Below are 18,117 nucleotides of genomic sequence, written 5' to 3'. Positions count from 1 at the left end.
GCCTTCCTGTAGACATCTGCCTTCTCTGGCCAGGCCAAGCCCTCGGAAAGGCCCATTCCCTAGACAGAGCTGCCAGCATTCTCACCACCCATCAGCAGACAGGAACTGAGTCACTGGGAAGGTAGCAGTGGGGGCATTTGCATCTCTGGGGGTCTGTAGACTTCGAGCTCTACTTGGAGGCCTGTCCTCTTTGTCATCATAGATGAGGAATTCTACCTAGCAGTGCTCAGGAATTGCCCATTTCCATTGCCCAATTGGCAGCAGAGGAAACTAATACTTTCAAGAGGACCTTGGCAAAGTTACCTCAGCCAGGAAGCAGCAGAGTTGAAATTCAAGCCGAGGGCTGGGTATCTACCTGGCATGATAGTGTGGCCGCTTGCTGTCCTCAGCCTCAACATCACTTTTTAAGTCTCTGGGACAAGGGGTTGAAAGCACATGCCCAAGGAAGAAATAATTGTAAGCAACATCTCCCCCTAGTGGTGAAGGGGAAGAAAGATTTCATCGAAGAGATTAAGGATGCTGGGCTAGAGGGTCAATTGTCACACTGTCCTTAGAAACCACCTTGCCATGGCCAGATAGTTCATTTGGTTAGAGCATTTACCTGATTTGCCAAGGTTTCAGGTTTGATCCCCGGTCAGGACACATACAAAGATCAACCAATGAATGCATTAAAAAGTGGAACAACAAACTGATGTTTCTCTCTTCCTCTCTCTCTCTAAAATCAATTTTAAAAAACCCAAAAATTTAAAAAACAAATGTATCCAACCTGATATTATAGATGGTGCAACTAAGGTGCAGAGAACAGAAGGAACAAGGCTAATGTCACACAGCTAGTGTGGAGCAGTTGGTTAGACAGAAAATGTGTTCTTGTGTCTTTTTTTCAGGCGCTATGCTGGGTGCTTGGGATACAATGGGAAGGAGGGCACAGTCCCGGAATGGACGTCTCTGGGCTTTTAAGGGACCCACCCACCCACAAAATATATCTGAAAAGTAAAATAAATGGCTCCAATTTTTTTTTTTTTTTTTTTAAAAAACCCTGGCCCTGGCCAGTTTGGCTCAGCGGTTAGAGCGTTGGCCTGCGGTCCGGAGAGACCCAGGTTCGGTTCCCGCTAAGGGCACGTACTTCGGTTGCAGTTTGTCCCCGACCCTGGTTGGTTGTGCGGGTGGCAGCCACTCGATGTGTCCCTTTCACGTCGATGTTTCTCTCTCTCTCTCCCTTCCTCTCTCTCCCTCCCATTCTATCTGTACAAAAAATGGAAAAATATCCTCAGGTGAGGATTAAAAAAACAAAACAAACAAACAAAAAAAAACCCTGCATAATCAAAGTTAGTATGTTTAATTAAATGTCTGCACAACAGATTATGCCAACTTCGATCATGACAATATATAATTTTCATAGAAGGCATTACACTTTGGGAATTATTTTTCTCGCTTTGAAACAAATTCCCCGTGAGCACCTTAGGGCTCCTAAAAAAGACAATCACACATTAGACAAGTTACTGTGGCCATTCCCTGAGGTCTTGAGGGATGCTCAGGAAACAGGTCGCTTGGGTTTAAACACAGGCTGTACCAAGGCACCACGGTGCGGCCTGGGCCTCGGTTTTCCCTGCTACGAGGTACTGTCTTCAGGGGTAACCGAGAACACCGTGAGCTAACGCTGAGCACACAGCAAGAGCGCGGGGATGCTGACATCACCGTCCCGGTCTGCCCAGACGGTCTCTGCAGACCGAGCGGCGGTTCCAGCGCGGCGGCCGTCGCGACGGCGCAGGTGCATTGTGGGGCTTGTAGTGCGGGGCCGGCCGGCTGGGTGGGCGCGGCCGCGGCAGGCGCTGCGGGGCCATCTTCTGCGGGCCGGCGGGTTCGGCCAGTGCACGCGCCCGTGCCGGGCCCGATGGCGCCGCGGTCCCTGAGCCCCTTGGTGCTGGCGCTGGGCGGCGCCGCGGCCGTGCTCGGCTCGGTGCTCTTCATCCTCTGGAAGGCCTACTTCGGCCGCGGACGGGAGCGGCGCTGGGACCGCGGCGACGGCTGGTGGGGCGAGGAGCCCGCCCGTCTCCCCGAGTGGGACGAGTGGGACGTGAGTACCGGGCTGGGGTCTGCGCCTCCGCGCGAGCGACCGAAGCGCCTGGGTCCAGGGCTGGGAGCTGCGGCCCGCAGGCTCCGCGCGGGCCACCGGGCCGTCATGAGCCCCGGAACCGAGGGGCGGGTGGGCGTTTGGGTGAGGGGTGGGGCCGCCGCCGAGTTCGGGCTGCCTTGCCGGGGGAGTCGGGGCCGCACCAGGGGCAGCGCACGCCTGGCCCGCGCCTGCGCAGTGCGCGCGTGGTGTGCCGCGCGGGGGATGTCGGGAGAGGCCCGCTGCCTGCTCCGCGAGTCGGTGGCTGCGCTGCGCGCTTCCCCTCCTGGGTTGGTCCCTGCGGCCTCGGGAAGTGGGCATAGGGAGCTTGTCCGAGGTCACTCAGGGAAGCCTGCAGAATGAGGTTGGGGATTCAGGACAACAAAAGTGGCGCGTGTCCCACTGCACCAGGCCGCGCCTGCCTGCCCGCCCTTGCTGGGAGGAGGGCGGGGCTGGGCACTTTGGTGCCTTCGGTCCGCCCTCGGGAAGGGCAAGGGGGCGGGGGTGGACCACAGCCTTACCTGTGCCCCGCAGCCCGAGGATGAGGAGGACGAAGAGCCCGCTCTGGAGGAGCTGGAGCAGCGCGAGGTGCTGGTGCTGGGGTTGGATGGCTCTGGGAAGAGCACGTTCCTGCGAGTGCTCTCCGGGAAGCCACCGCTGGAAGGCCACATCCCCACCTGGGGCTTCAACTCCGTGCGGCTGCCCACCAAGGACTTCGAGGTGGACCTGCTAGAGAGTGAGCGGACTACCCCCAGCCCCCGCACACGTACACCATCTCCCCATCACCTGAGTTGGACCCCAGCCTGGGCTGTTTGCCTGGGGGTGGCTCCGAGATGCATATCTAAGCAGAACACGACCCTGTATGAAATCCTTCCCGAGTTTCCAGGGGCACAGCATACAAAATAAGTTCTTTTCTGACATGAACAGGCAGCTCCAGCTTGGTCCTCTTGCTTATTCCTCACTCTAACTGAACTAACATGCCTAACACAGATACTAACAGCTAGTTTTCTCTATGCCAATCATTTGACAGGCATGACAGTCACGCGTCACTTAAGGACAGGGATGCCGTCTGGGGAATGCTTCGTTAAGTGATCTTGTGCAAACATCATAGAGTGCACTTACGCACACCCAGATGGTACAGTCTGCTACACACCTGGGCTATGTGATGTACCTGTTGCTCTTAGGTTACAAGTGTGTACAGCATGTTACTGTACTGAATACTGTAGGCAGTTGTAATGGGTTGTGCTATGATGTCACTAGATGATGGGAATTTTCCAGCTCCATTGTAATATGGGACCTTTGCCATACATGTGGTTTGATATTGACTGAAATGTCATTATGTGGCGCATGACTACTAATAAAACCCTCCCAACAACTCCATGCAACCAGGAACAGTTATTACACTAATTAATACATGGGGAAACTGAAGCCCAACAGCTGCCTGACTTTTGATGTTAAGCCCCATGCACCATACTACACTGTTTCTGAAGGGCACTTGCTCTCTTCCTTCTCGTCTGTTGCCTTTGCAAGCACTGTGCCCTCAGTCTGGAAACCCCATCTTCCCTTGATAAACTGATACTCATCCTTCAAGATTTACTTCAAACTTGACGTCCTAGTGAAGCGTCCTCTGACCCCCATGCTAGGTTTAGGGCTCCTCTGGGTGCACCTTGCGCTGCAGTATTTGCCACACACCAGCCTCTGGAACACAGACAGATCTGATCCAGCCCTAGCCCCTAGGCCCAGCCCCAAGCAGGCACCTGGAAGAGCTTGTTGAGTGATCAGAGAGTGTCTGAGCAGCCCCCTGCCCTTGGTGTTAGGCTTCTTGGGATTTGGGGAGAGGATGGCAGAGAGGGAATTGAGAGGGCAGTAGTACTTAGCCACCTGTGTCCAGCCAGACTCACTGGAGGGACAGGTAGACCTCCTGCCAGCCAAAGGACTCAGACCATAAAGACTGGGTGGGTTTGGTTAAGTGCTAGGTGGGGGATCAGATTCTGAGGGCCTGGCTGTTGCCCTGCCTGGGCCCAGTTCCTCTGATCTAAGGCACTAGCCTGTTGATGTGATTTGGCTACCTATTTTCCCCCGATTATAGCAAACATTGATATTCACTGGGGATTTGGTCTTTTCAACAACCTCTTTTGTGCCCGGGACACAGAAAGGTCAAAGGGGCCCTGGCCAGTTTGGCTCAGCGGTTAGAGCATCGGCCTGTGGTCCAGAGGGACCCGGGTTCAGTTCCCGCTAAGGGCACGTACCTCAGTTGCAGTTTGTCCCCGGCCCTGGTTGGGTCATGTAGGTGGCAACCACTCCATGTGTCCCTTTCACGTTGACGTTTCTCTCTCTCTCTTCCTCTCTCTCCCTCCCACTCTGAAAAAAAAAACAAAGGTCAAGGGGGTTTCTGCATTTGAGGCCCACCCTGTCTGGCAGAGATAGTGCTCCCCCCACCACTCTCCAACCCTGGGAGAAGGGGTTTGGTGTTTGTTTTCATGTTACCCAAGGGTCTGACAGTAACACCCTAACTTCCATAGGGTCACTCAGCTTGGATTCAACCACAAATCTCCCATTCAAGTCCTAGGTCTTTTCCCTCCCAGAACACTCACTTTGCTGTGGTCTCCAATGCCAGGCCTGGAACTCAGCTGAGAATGGGCCTTTGTGGATCTTTGATGACTCTTGCCTTCCAGCACCTCCTATATCCATTTCATTGGCTAGTCCTGTCAGCTTTATCCTTGTCTGTCCGGATTCTGGTCCGTCCACTTCTCCCCACCTCCACCACTGCCTCTGTGGTCCAAGCCATTGCCATCTCTCAGTACTACAACAGCTTCCTTGCAGGTCTCCCTGCTTCCACTTCTGTCCCCAAGTCAGCCAGTGGTATCGTTCAGATCACGTCACTCTTGCTTAAAACCGTTAAGGGGCTCTCCACAGTCCCAGTGTGGGCTTCCAGGCCCTCTGTGGTTCAGCCTGGCCAGCCTTGCTGGTGTGGCTTCCTTCTCTCTTCCTCTGGCAGTGCCTCAGCCGCCCTGGCCACCTTCTGCCAGCTTGCTCTTCCCTCTGCCTGGAATGCTTTTCTCTGCCTCTGCTATGGCTAGCTCCTTCTCATCATCCCAGACTTGGCTCACATGCCACCTCCTCGGGGAGACCTTCCTAGACCACCCAGTCCAAAGCCCCTGCCCAGCCACTTTCACTTTTCCTGTTTTCCTTCCTTCCTTTATGAATGTTTGTTACTGCTGTCCCCCTGGTTTCAGAGGTATCCCCTGAGAGCATGGCCCCTGCCTGCCTTGCTCACCTCTATATCCCCAGCACCCAGATCAGTGCTTGGCACCTAGTAAGCACTCAGTAAATACTTGTTGAGTGCCTGCTATGTGCCAGGCATTGTGCTGAGGGCTTTGGGGGGGATCCAGAGAGAAATAGCTCTAAGTCTCAAAGAGCTTAGAGTCCACAAGGGTCAGAATTATAACCAGGAACACTAGGCTGCAGGGTGACCAATGGGCACTGTGCAGAGGGACAGAAAGAACAGGAAGGCAACCCATATTGGGGGTATACGTGGGCAGCCATGTGGTAGGATTGACTATGGCATTTCCAAAGGAAGAAAATGGGGTGGCCAGACTGAATAAAAGAAACTGGAAAATGGCTGTGCACAGGCAGGGCAGCGAGTCCTAGCTTCTGACCACAACTACTGCCAACCCAGGAGGAAGCTAGGAATTGGCAGGAGGCTAGGCAGCCCAGGGGAAAGAACTGGAGAGTGCTATTTATTGAGCACCTACTATACACCAGTCCTCAGAAAAGAGCACTGTATATGTACCTTCAGGTTTTGCTGTTAGGTAAGTTCAGTGAGGAGACTAATGTTTGATGGTAGCAGCTCACCCCGGGAGACTCAGCTGTGAGCTAGAACTAAACCTGGGTCTGACCGGCTCTGGCACCTGTGGCCTTCCCTGTTCCTGGTTGGGGAAGCCTTCGGAAGTAGGGTGGGGTGGGGCTGTGTGTAGGGCCAGGCCCAGGGAGGCTCTGAGCTGGCCCTGGCCTCTCCTCAGTCGGTGGCAGCCAGAACCTGCGCTTCTACTGGAAGGAGTTTGTGAACGAGGTGGACGTGCTGGTGTTCATGGTGGACTCGGCTGACCGGCTGCGGCTGCCCTGGGCCCGGCAGGAGCTGCACAAGCTGCTGGATAAGGACCCTGACCTGCCTGTCGTCGTGGTGGCCAACAAGCAGGTGAGGGCCACAGGAATCTGGCTCAGGCCAGGTGATCCTCAGGTGCCTGGGCGGGGCAGGCGCCCTGGAGAGGGGTTCAGGCCCAGGCCTGTGACTGGAGCGCTTGGCGGAGAGCCTGCCCCCACTCTGCCCGTGCTCTTTCCTCATCCCATATCCCCGTCCCGCCTGCTCCCCTTCTGCCTGCCTGTCATGTCATCCCGGGGAAAGGAGGAGACTAATTAGTAAGTGCTCACTGGATGCCAGGTGTGGTTTTGAATGACCTTTCATATTGTCTATCTACTGACCCTCCAAGGTATGGAATTCTAGTTCCATTTTACAGACTGGGCTTTTTTTTTTCCTAATTTTCCCCCCCTTTATTACTGATTTTAGAGAGGAAGGGAGAGGGGGAGAGAGAGAAATATCGATGAGAAAGAACATCGATTGGCTGCCTCCTGCATGCCCAACACTGGGGATCGGGCCCACATCCTGGGCATGTGTCCTGACCAGGAACTGAACTGGCGACCTCTTGGTGCATGAGTTGACGCTCAACCACTGAGCCACGCTCAACCACTGAGCCACACTGGTCAGATGCAGACAGGGCATCTTGAAGCTCAGAGAGATTTCGTAATCTCCCCAAGGTTGTACACCTTGAAAACAGTGAATTTGGGATACCTAACTCCAAAACCTGTGCCTTTTCACTCTGCTATGTCCTTGTGACTTCTGGCTCTGATCAAAGAGCTAAAGCTGGGCAGTGATGAGAAGTTAACAGAATAAGTATAATAATAAGTAGCACTGATTGTGTGCTTGCTTAGTTAGTGCACCAGGCACAGCGGTAAGCACCTGACAATCATGACCTCACTTCAGTCCTATAAAAACCCCACGATAGGCCTTGCTGTTGTCCCTAAGTGCCCAAAGTTACATTTGGTAAGTGGCAAAGTCAGGACTCAAACTCAGATCATCCTCAAAGTTCCTGTTCAGCCCTGGCCGGTTTGGCTCAGCAGTTAGAGCGTCGGCCTGCGGTCCTGAGAGACCCGGGTTCGGTTCCCACTAAGGGCGCGTACCTCGGTTGCAGTTTGTCCCCGGCCCTGGTCGATCGTGTGGGTGGCAGCCCCTCGATGTGTTCCTTTCACATTGATGTTTCTCTCTCTCTCTCTGTTCCTCTCTCTCCCTCCCACTATACCTGAACAAAAAATGGAAAAATGTCCTCGGGTGAGGATAAAAAAAAAGTTCCTGTTCATATGTATGTATGTATGTATGTATTTTAATCCTCACCTGAGGATATTTTTCTCTTTATCTTCAGATAGAGTGGGAGGGAGAGAAAGGGAGAGAGAGAGAAATGTCGACGTGAGAGGGACACACTGACTGGTTGCCTCCCGCATGACCGCGACCAGGGCGGTCACAACTGAGGTACATGCCCTTGGCTGAGGTACATGCCCTTGGCTGGAATCGAACCTGCGACTCATTGGTCCGCGGGCCGACTCTCTACCACCAAGCCAAACCCGCCAGGGCAAAGTTCCTGTTCCTAACCACTACACTACACCTCTCCCGGGTGCCAGAGGTGCCCAGCAGCCCTCGGCATCACAGACCTGCAGTGCCACTCTGGGTGCCAGGCGACACTGCCCCAGTACAGAGTCCTCAGCGTTTCCTGTGGCCTGTGCCCGTGACCTTGAGTGTCAGGACACTTCCAGCCCAGTTGGAGAGAAGCTTCCATCTTTGAACTCAGATTCCCCCTGCCTTCCAGGAAATACGTGACTTTTATCAATAGGTGACCCTATGTCCTATCTGCCTGGGACAGTCCCCATTCATGCCTATTGTCCTAGTATAAGCATTAGTAGTGTCCACTTTGAGTCTCAGAAGTACCCTGGTTTGGACAATGAATTATGTCATCATCCTACATATAAACTATAATTTTTAGCAATTTTGAACCTACAGGAGACAACACCAAAGATTCTACATTCTATGAATTGTTTCAAGAAGAGTCATTTTATTTACTTATTTATTTTTATCCTCACCCGAGGACTTTTTTTTTTTTTTTTGCATTTATCTTCAGATAGATCGGGAGGGAGAAGGAGGGGGAGAGAGACATCAGCTGGTTGCCACCTGCACGACCCCAACCAGGGCTGGGGACAAACTGCAATCGAGGTACATGCCCTTAGCGCAGTGGTTCTCAACCTTCCTAATGCCATGACCCTTTAATACAGTTCTTCATGTTGTGGTGACCCCCAACCATAAAATTATTTTTGTTGCTACTTCATAACTGTAATTTTGCTACTGTTATGTCTTAGGCAACCCCTGTGAAAGGGTCGTTCGAGCCCCAAAGGGGTCGTGACCCACAGGTTGAGAACTGCTGCCTTGGCGGGAACTGAACCTGGGTCTCTCTGGTCCGCGGGCCAACACTCTAACCGCTGAGCCAAACTGGCTCGGCTAAGAGTCATTTTAATCTTAGGCCAGTTTTGAAATGAAAATGTACCCTCACCAGCTGTGTTCTGTAGTAGCCTCTTACTCTCCTCAGCCGGTGTCTGGAGTCGGGGAGGTGAGGCCCTTGTGCGGAAGTGACCCCGCTGTCAGGTCTCTCCACTATGAGCTAGGAAACCGGAACTAAGCTGGGATCCCTACAAGGGTCCTAAGCTTGGGCGTCACACCAACCTGAGTCTGAAATCTGGCTCTGCCACTTCTCAGTGTTTCCTTGACAATGACTTTACCTTCACTGAGCCGGTTTCCTCATCAGTTAGACTGAGAATTAAATAAGGCTTAGTACCTGTTCATAATGCCTGATGAATAGGAAGTGCTACTTCTAACCACAGTGGCTGATGATGGGATGAATCGAGATAAGTACGAAGGAAAGGCAGAGATGAGGGCAGAGTTTAGAGCAGGGGGTCTAGAGGCCACTTCTGGGAACTTGGGCCCCAGGGTTCCCTGAGGTAGCTCAAGTTTATTTCCTGGACCATGAGGCTGGGTGTTGGGCAACACTGTGGTGTTTCATCAGGACCTGAGCGAGGCCATGAGCATGGTGGAGCTGCAGCAGGAGCTGGGTCTGCATGTCGTTGACAGCCAGCGGGAGGTCTTCCTCTTGGGAGCCAGCATTGCCCCTGCAGGACCTGGCTTTGAAGACCCTGGCACTGTGCACATCTGGAGACTGCTCTTGGAGCTTCTCTCCTAAGCTGGCACCACCTGTTCACCACCCAGCCCTGGGAGCCCCAGGTCTGCTGCTCCTGCTTCTTCAGCACCGGCCTGGGCCTGGGGCAGGAGCTATGTGGCCCCTTACCGCCCTCATGAGCAGGGCCTGGGCAAGGCCAAGAACCACAGAGAAGCCCTCCTGGTGAGGCGGCCTTGGGGCTGGAGTGGGGAGGTGGGTGGGGCAGAGGGTGGGCACAGAGAGTATGGCTCTTTCTGGACTGGAAGAGGATCCAGCTGTCACCCGACCTGGACGGTGAGATGCTCAGTGGGCTCAGTACTCCGCCCTGCAGGTCCTGGCAACTGAGGACCGTTTCGATGTCGTAAGTACTTCTAGCCGAGTGTTCACGCCTGGCAACTTCAGGCCCCTCCTCACAAGCAGGTCCTAGGCAGTGCACAGTGAACCCCGGCTTCCAGTTCACATTGTCCTCCAGCCCCAGCTCTGCCCATCGGGCTTGTGGCCTTGACCAGTGTCTTCTCCTCTGGCCCCAGGGCCATGATTTTGAAAGGAAGATTTCTGTGGTTTTTTTCGAACTGAGAGATGCATTTCCCAGTGGTAGAGATGAGAAGTGTGAGGACAAACCTGGAGCTCCTAGCAAGGATCTGAAACCTCCCTGCTTCCCCAGGCCAAGGCCTGGCCCCCAGCCTCTCGTGACTACAGAGTAAGAGGTATTCACCCCCAGTCAGAAAAACTGAAAGCTTGTCCCGCCGAATCGGAGCAAACAGCTGCTACTGTGTTAGCTGACCAGTGCCCGTGTTTTCATGAGTGGGGGAGAAAGGGGTGCCATTCCCGGAAGGAGGCCGAAGACCATGGGTGTTGATCTAGGGACTGCACTGTGATTATTTATTTATTTATAAAAGGAACAGGCCAACGATTTGGGGTGTTTCCAGGTGCTGTTATCAAAACCTCCAACGACCGGCATGGAAACTTTGGATCTTTGAGGAAAACAGCTGAACTCCAGAATGACAAGGTGATCAGCCACCATGTTAAGGGAGCTGGATCTGTAGCTTCCCCTGCCCTTTGGCTGTAACTGATACCACAATACTTCACCCTGATCCACATGTACCGTAGCTCCATCAGCACGTCACTCTGCTTCTGTGTAGTTAGCAGAGGACTCTGGGAAAGGAAATTCCAATCATGTAAATCCAGGTACAAAGAACTTGGGCGTAGCAGACCAGCCAACGGGGTAGCCTGGAACATCGCTCAGCCTCTCTACCCCTGTGGATGCCCCAGCCACAGCAAAGTTGGACGGAATTTCTGCTCTTCTCTCCAGTGCACAGTCAGTGATTCTCCTTCCAGTGACCAGCCAGTTCAAGGACCATCTTACCTGCATCAACACCTCTTTAGTGCAGGCAACAGGAGCCTTTTGTCCGTTGGGGCCACTGAGTAATCAACAGCCACAAATGGGTGTTGTTTTTTAGAGCACATATCCAATTGGGTTTGCTTTTTCATTGAGAATAGAGGTTATGTGCCTTCGTTTCGTTTGGCAGTTTCCCTGTGCTTCAGTTCGGGGGGTGGGGTGGTGGTGGCGGTGGCGGGAGAACTGAAGAGCAGCCTGTTCTGCTCCAGGGCTGCGGGATTAACTTTCTGCATTAAGAAGCGATTTGTCTCCTTTTTTAAAATAATTAAAGAACTTGGGTTTAAAGTAGCCTTTAAAACTTTTCTGACAACTTCACTTCTGTGTTCTATGAACCTCACCTGGTTTCCGGTGCTCGAAAGTTAACTCTAGACCCAGAGCTGGTCAGCGGACCCTTTTCTTCTCATGAAGATCTGCCTTTGGTCTGTTGAGTATCACTATGTAGTACAATTTTTAAAGTCCCCAGTGTGGGGAGGTGAATTTGAATAGCTTTCAACCACATGTAGTTGAGCTTTTATTTTTTTTATCCTCACTGGAAGACAATTTTGCATTTATCTTCAGATAGAGCAGGAGGGAGAGAGGGAGGAAGAGAGACACATCGACTGGTTGCCACCGAGGCCGGGGACAAACTGCAACCAAGGTACACGCCTCTAGCAGGAACCGAACCTGGGTCTCTCTGGTCCGCGGGCCAATGCTCTAACCGCTGAGCCAAACTGGCGAGGGCTAGTTGAGCTACTTTTAAAGACCACTCATTACTGGTGGGTCTCAGCGGCACCAGAAGACACACACTGCTGAGCGGCCAGACTGCCACCCCTCTGATACTTGTACGGAACATGGACGTTCCGCTGGCCTCTGGCTGGGCCTCGGCACGCCTGACAGACAAGCTGTGCTCCTCTGACGGGGCTGCCGGCCCGTCCTCCAAGCAGAGTGCCACAGGGCTCGTCTGTTCTGATTTTTAGGACCAGATTGCACAAAATGGGACAATGGCCTTTCCTAAAAACACTAGGTACCTGGCCTTATGGTGCGCTTACCAGGTGCTCCTAAATGTGACTTTGATTCAGGAGCCCCAATAACTGCTTTGGGGAGCCAAGCACTGCCTGGAGCGGTTCATCTCGGAGGCTCCTGAGCTAGCCTGGGTGACACTGTTCCCTCCACTGCCCGGCTCTGCGGCTCCCGACCTGCCTGCGCATGGCAACAGGGAGGAAGTGTCTGGGCTGCTCTTGTAAGGAAGATGGCAGAGGGGCGGCTCTGGGCCCGAGAGCATGTGAGCACTGACCATGCAGTGGCCACTCTTCATGTCGGAGGGAAGCCTCTGCTTCTACTTGCCTGTGGAGCCTGTGCCTGAGTCACTTCCCCTGGCACTGGGGCGTCTGTTCTTAAGTTTATTCAAATGAAATCGTGGCTTCTGATGCTCTATTCTCTGACCTGTTGCCATCCCTTTGAAGAAAAGCCAACCCGGCCCAGAATGAGACATGTGGATGGTCTGGGCAAGAGGGCTCTCGAGGCTGCTGGGCTGCTGGTACCACCATCACCTTGGACTGACTGCCCATCCCAAGAAGCCTTGGCACCTCTTGGTGCCCACAACTGACTGGTAAGCTTGTGCTGACACAAAAGAACCAGCTGTAAGACGGGGAGAGGACGGAGTCAGTCCTCACAGTCCCCCACCCACTCCCTGGTCCTCTGCAGAGGTGCTGATGAAAATCTCGTAACTCTGGCCTGTCTGCCTGAAGGAAGCAAAATGCTCCATAAAACCTTCCCACTTGCCTTTGAAAACCACTTTGTTCTTACGCTGCTTTAGTGGCAACGGCCAGCATCTCGCACCAGCTGCTGAAACGCCTGTGGTGCCATCCTCTCGCCGCTGCCCCAGACCTTGGAGCCGGACAGTGGGCAGTGCCTCTCACAACTGCCTGCGCACGCGTCCTGAGCCCTTTCTGGTAGCTCTGAAGAAGGGACCCTCCAACTCGTCCTTGTCTGCTGCCTCCAGGAGCCGGGCCCATTAAGAGACAAGGGGAGGGTTCCCATCAAAGATGTGGGAGTAGAGGGCCTTGCTGTCCTGCCTGTGCCCCGCGAACAGACCCGCAGGCCACCGAGGACGGGCGACGCGAGGTGGGGTGCGGCGGTGTCTGAGGCACTATACAATAAATGCCAAGTCTCGGGCATGGTTTCATCTGAATTCTGATTTTGAGGAATGTGTGCTGGGTGCTTCACGTCCCAGTGAGGGACAGTGACAGAGGGGTGGCTCCAGAGTACTTCCCTTGACCGTCTGTCAACAGCCAGTCCCAGTCTCCAGGCCCACAGCCCACGTGGGGGTGGGGTGGTGAGGAACATCAGCTTTGGCCTCAGTACCTTCTGGGGGTATCCAAACCCTTCTCCTACTCCTTGGCTCTGGCCCTGCCAGCCAGGTGTGGAAATGGGAGCAAGGATGTTACCTGAAGGCCTCCATGCCCCAGGTCAGAATGGAGGCCACTCCCCAAGCATTTCCAAGGAAGGTCCCTGCACGTGCCCTGTCTTATAGGGGGCGTCGAGCAGATTAAAAGGCAGTTCTGACTGCTAGGCACTGCTAACAGGAAGTCTGGGACATGGGAACTACAGGACCCTCACGCAGCCTGGGGGCAGGGCACAGTGGCAGGAAGGCTTCCTAAAACTGGCACCTGAACTGGGTAAAGAAACAAGGTCAGGGGCCAGGCCAGTTAAAGGCCTGAGTCTGGGAAGCTGTGAAAGACTAGTTGTAAGACCAGATAACAGAGGCCCTCTGAGCTCTGCCGAAGACTAGGTCCTAGAGGTCGTGCCTGGGGCCAGTCCCTGCCGGAGTCGAAGCAGCCTGTCTAGTCTCCAGCACGCCCTGATGGTGGGTCGGATGGGCTGCCTTCGGGGGCCGGGGGGTGGGGGGGGGGGGGGGTAGAGCACACACAGCAAGTGCAAGCCTAGGCTTAGCTGTCAGAACGACTTGACTTCAATCCCCCACCTTCAGTGCCTCTCAAGCCCCAGTCTCCTTACCTGTAAAATGGGGATAAAACCACACATCTTCCAGGGTTTTATGTGTAATGAACTATGTAAAAACACTAAGCCCTTTTCAAGAGCAGTAAGAAGAGACATTTTAGGTGCTTATAGGAGAAATCTCAGGAACGGGAGAATTTTTGTATTAACAGCTGAAGATAAATTATCAAGGCTAAGAAAATGCCAGTGCCCACCCCACACCCTGCCTGTGGAATACTCATCACTTCCTCATGTCACCCAAATCAGGCAGCCTGGCCCCGAGAATGGGGTTTGGCCAGCCTCATCTGTAGCCACGTGTCCCTCCTTGCCTTAAACCCTGGCTCCAGCTTCTTGGGTCCAGGAGGAGGCTTCAACCCAGGGCAAGTGAAAACCAGTCACTCAACTTCCATTGTATTCTTCAGAGAAAGCACGAAGGCTTGCCACTCTGCTGGGTAAAAGCGCTTGTAGACGTTGATCTTATTCCGAATCTGTTTTGGGGTATCTTGATAGTAATTCTTCTCATCCCGGGCCATAGCCTAAGAAGGGAGAAGGGCCACTTGAGGGCTGGACAAACAAAGGTTCAAATCCTAGTTCTGCTGAAGGTGGGCAAACCACTTCCTGTCCCGGAGGTTCAGCTTCCTCACCGCAGAAGCCCGGTGTGTGTGAGGAAGTGGCCGCAGATGCCACAGGGGCCAGCTGAGCAGTTCATGCTCCGTCCATAACCAACTAATCCCAGATCTTTCGATTTCTAACAGAAGGCAAGCATGCGGACTTTTATTTGAAACCTCCCATAGCTAAAATGGCAACTAGTTCAAGATCTTTGTAAATACCATGCAAGCAAAGCAATACATCTGTGGGACAGTCGCTCAGTCTATCTCAGCTATAAGCACTGTCGCTGGGATCCATCTAGTCTGTCTTCCCTTTGTTTCCACTCGGGAAACCGGCTCCAGACAAGCAGATTCAGATCACGAATGACCTGCAATGCCTTCCCAACGGGCCCGAGTGGTGCTTTCCGCCAGGCCTGAGCCACTCACCTTGTAGTCCTCCCCATGGTTCTCCACCATGTAGCGTACGTAGTCTATGAGGTCCCGAGACAGCGTATTTCCTTTCTTTTCTGGGAGGCTGGCTTCTGCTTCCAGGTCTGGGGTGAGAAGCCGGGAGACAGAGAATGAGGTGTTGCTTCCTGCATCGTTTGAGCTGTCCAGTCACCCCTTTGCTCAATCCCAAGCCACATGAGTTGCTACAGTAGCCATCTGATGGGCTTTGCCTCTCTATCCCCATATTCAGTGCTAGAACCTTCTTTTTCAGTGCCTCGGATCCCAGGCTCTGCATGTGACATAGTCATCCATCAGTGGCAACTACATGAAAGGCAAGTCATCTCTTTGGGCCTCATAAGGGTAAAAGAAAAGCAGCAAACTTACAATCTTGAGTGTCAAGTCCTGGGACAGAAATCAAGATACACTGCCTGTCCACGGGACAGGGCTCCCTTCCAGCTCTAAAACTGAGAACCTCTTTTCTTGAAGTGTTAAAATAACACATGAAAGGTCTGAACAAATGAGAACTAGGGCCTAAGGCTGGGCCCAGGCATCTCTCTGCTCCACGGGAGGCGAAAAGCCAAGCTGTGGAGCCAATAATGGCTTTGCTTTTAAAATAACTAGGCAAGCCCCGCCGGTGTGGCTCTGGTTGACCCAGGCACCAAGGAAGGGGTTGCTAGTTCTATTCCCGGTCAGAGCATGTGCCCAGGTTGTGGACCAAATCCCCAGTGCGGGGCACGCAGGAGGCAGCCAATTAATGTTCTCTCTCATTGATGTTTTTATCTCTCTCTCCCTCTCCCTTCCTCTCTCTCTAAAGTCAATAAAGAAAAAAATTAAAAATAGCTAGGCAAATACTCCCTATTTCTCATCTATGAAGGAAGAAAATTAGCTCAAGAAAACGGGGTAGTCAAATCTTATCTAGGGTTAAGTGCTAAAACTGCTTATAGTAAAAAAATTTTAAATGATCTTTGACTAATTTAAATTTGCACAATAAGTACACAATTTCATATATGCATCCAGAGCTGTAATTCTTATGAGAATCACTGAGATATGCTAAAGACAGGCCCTCAAGGATTTCTGTATCAAATGTCTGGCCATTCAAACCCTTTGCATTCAGAACTGTTAAAAATCTCAGATAAGAGATTATTACCTGAGAATTCCAGAGTATTCTGTCTTCCCTGCAGAATTGACTCTTTTCTGTTTTAATATTCAGTTTCTACGGCCTTATTGAATATGAAATTGGTTATTGGGAAGATTAAATAAGATGGTGGAATCTCTATAAATCTGTTCATCCTTAAATTTAGGAGCTGAAATGTGTGCTTGAGACTTACCCTCTCAGGCACTGGCTCCTTCCTCCCTAAACATCTCTGCCCTCACTTCACAAACTTTGAGTTTAGTCAGTAGACTGAAAATGTCCCAGCAGGAGACACAATCCTAACTCTTGTGAGCCCTGGACCGGCTCACTTCTTCCCTCGGATCCTCGGTCTCTCCACCTGCTCTTTCCAGCCCTGACTATGCTGGATTGTAACCCAGAGGAATGTGGCCCGCACTCACCACTTAGCACATAGGGCTTCCGCACGAGCTCCTGAGGCCTCACCTCCACATCCACGTCCATGGCCTTGACCTACAGAGAACAGAGCCAGTGAGACCAGTAGATGAAGGATCCTGAGGGAAACTTCTAGAGGCTCTTGCCCATCCCGGTACAGCTGCATAACCCACAATAATCCCTTTAGAAGCTTACGCAGGAATAGATGACAAGGAGAACCAATGCCCTGGAGGCTTCAGGAGTCTCAAGAGACTCAAGCAAGCAATTCATCTTTCTGTGCCTACCTGTGAAATGGGAATATACCCCTTGCCGTCCCACTTTGTTGGGTGAGAGTCCAATGGAACAATGCACACAGAGTGCTTTATAATTTACAGTGAGGAAATGTCAGATCTCTATGGGGAGGAGCAACCTGACAGAGCTTGGCTGCAGCTTCACATTTGTTCAAGAAACAGTAGGGTAGCACCATTTCCCTCTGGAATGAAGCGATAAAAAGAAACTTGCCTAAAGGCAATGGGACAAACTCGATCAGCAAGCCCAGTCCTTAGGTTAACTATTTATTGAGCATTAATCACACCCTGAGTATCACTGGGGATTTACTAGTGAACAAAACACCACGTCCTTGTCTCCAAGGAGATTATGTTGGGGGAAAGAGGCCCAGCCAATAAACATAAACAAATACCACCACCAAGCATTTACAAGTACTATACATTAAGATAAAACAGGATAGAAGTTACTGAGTGAAAGGGGAGTGCTATTTTTTTAAAGGGTGGCTCAGGAAATCCTTATTTGGGAGAAAGTGGCCCTAGAGAAACCTCAGACTAAGGACGCTTGGATGACTGGGGTAAGATGTAAGGAAGAGTAGATGCAAATCCCAAACTCTGGGGAGTCCATATTAGGAAAGTTAAGTAAGGGCAGAAAAAGATAAATTCTGGAAAATACCACTGAGATGCTAAGGGACACAAACAAGTTAATTTCAATTAAAACAAAAAAACCCGGTGGAGAAGACGCTCCAACCCTGGTCCAGGGGGTTCTGGGGGCCAAAGGAACCTTCAGCCACAGTCAGCGCGGGCCGGCCGAGTGGGCTGTGCGGAGGGCGCAGGCCCGGGACGGGCGGGAGGGAGGTAATGGGCAGGGCGTTCGGAAACCCCGCTAGTTACGGCGGGGCGAGGGCCGGGACGCTGCCATGTCACTACCTTTCTCTTACGGAGGGGCACCACCTTGTTGGGGTCCATAGCCAACCCCATCTCGGCCAGGTTCTGCCGCACGGATTTGGTGTGGTCCCAGGCATGTCGGATGTGGGAGCTACGGAAAAAGGGGAGAACGCGAAACTGTCATCTTGCAGACCATTCCGGCCCAGGCCCGCGGCCGCCTCAACCCCGGCCCCCGCACCACTCGATCCGCGGGGCTGCCTTCCGCCGAGCATTCCGGTTCAGACGCTTCCGGTTAACACTGTAACCGAACTTCTGCCTCCGGGTCTTCCCCTTGGCCTTGGGCATCACGCTGACCACCTCGCAGTTAATTCAGATTCGGAGCCTCTCACTCCCAGAACCTCGTGTAGCCGACTCCTTCCGGCGGCTGTGCGCACGGCTTGGCAGGCTTTGTGGGAAATGTAGTCCTCCCCGGAGCAATACCGAGCTGATTCCTACAACTCCCAGAATGCAATGAGAAGTTGCGCCTGCGTACACTGCTCAGCAAATTCTTTCCAGCCCCCCGCCCCTTTCATGACCCCATCAGGAGGCAGA

General features: G+C 52.8%; 2 protein-coding genes across 2 annotated transcripts; one reads left to right on the top strand and one right to left on the bottom strand.

The window, feature by feature from the left end:
* The first annotated feature begins 1,891 nt into the window (after positions 1-1,891).
* ARL10 (ADP ribosylation factor like GTPase 10) lies at positions 1,892-10,950 on the top strand. Its single transcript, XM_036242149.1, has 4 exons — positions 1,892-2,074; positions 2,645-2,846; positions 6,133-6,308; positions 9,274-10,950. The coding sequence occupies exons 1-4, from the start codon at positions 1,892-1,894 to the stop codon at positions 9,445-9,447; spliced, it is 735 nt and encodes a 244-aa protein (XP_036098042.1). The 3' UTR covers positions 9,448-10,950.
* Positions 10,951-13,907: 2,957 nt separating this feature from the next.
* LOC118615623 (nucleolar protein 16) lies at positions 13,908-17,939 on the bottom strand. The gene is made up of 5 exons (XM_036240718.1): positions 17,765-17,939; positions 17,569-17,677; positions 16,384-16,453; positions 14,830-14,936; positions 13,908-14,331 (listed from the first exon to the last, which is right to left on the bottom strand). The coding sequence occupies exons 1-5, from the start codon at positions 17,869-17,871 to the stop codon at positions 14,191-14,193; spliced, it is 534 nt and encodes a 177-aa protein (XP_036096611.1). The 5' UTR covers positions 17,872-17,939; the 3' UTR covers positions 13,908-14,190.
* Positions 17,940-18,117: the final 178 nt, after the last annotated feature.

This window comes from Molossus molossus, unplaced genomic scaffold (genome assembly GCF_014108415.1).
Source record: "Molossus molossus isolate mMolMol1 unplaced genomic scaffold, mMolMol1.p scaffold_m16_p_4, whole genome shotgun sequence".
Classification (NCBI taxonomy): Eukaryota; Metazoa; Chordata; class Mammalia; order Chiroptera; family Molossidae; genus Molossus; species Molossus molossus.
This window is presented reverse-complemented; position numbering and strand designations above follow the sequence as displayed.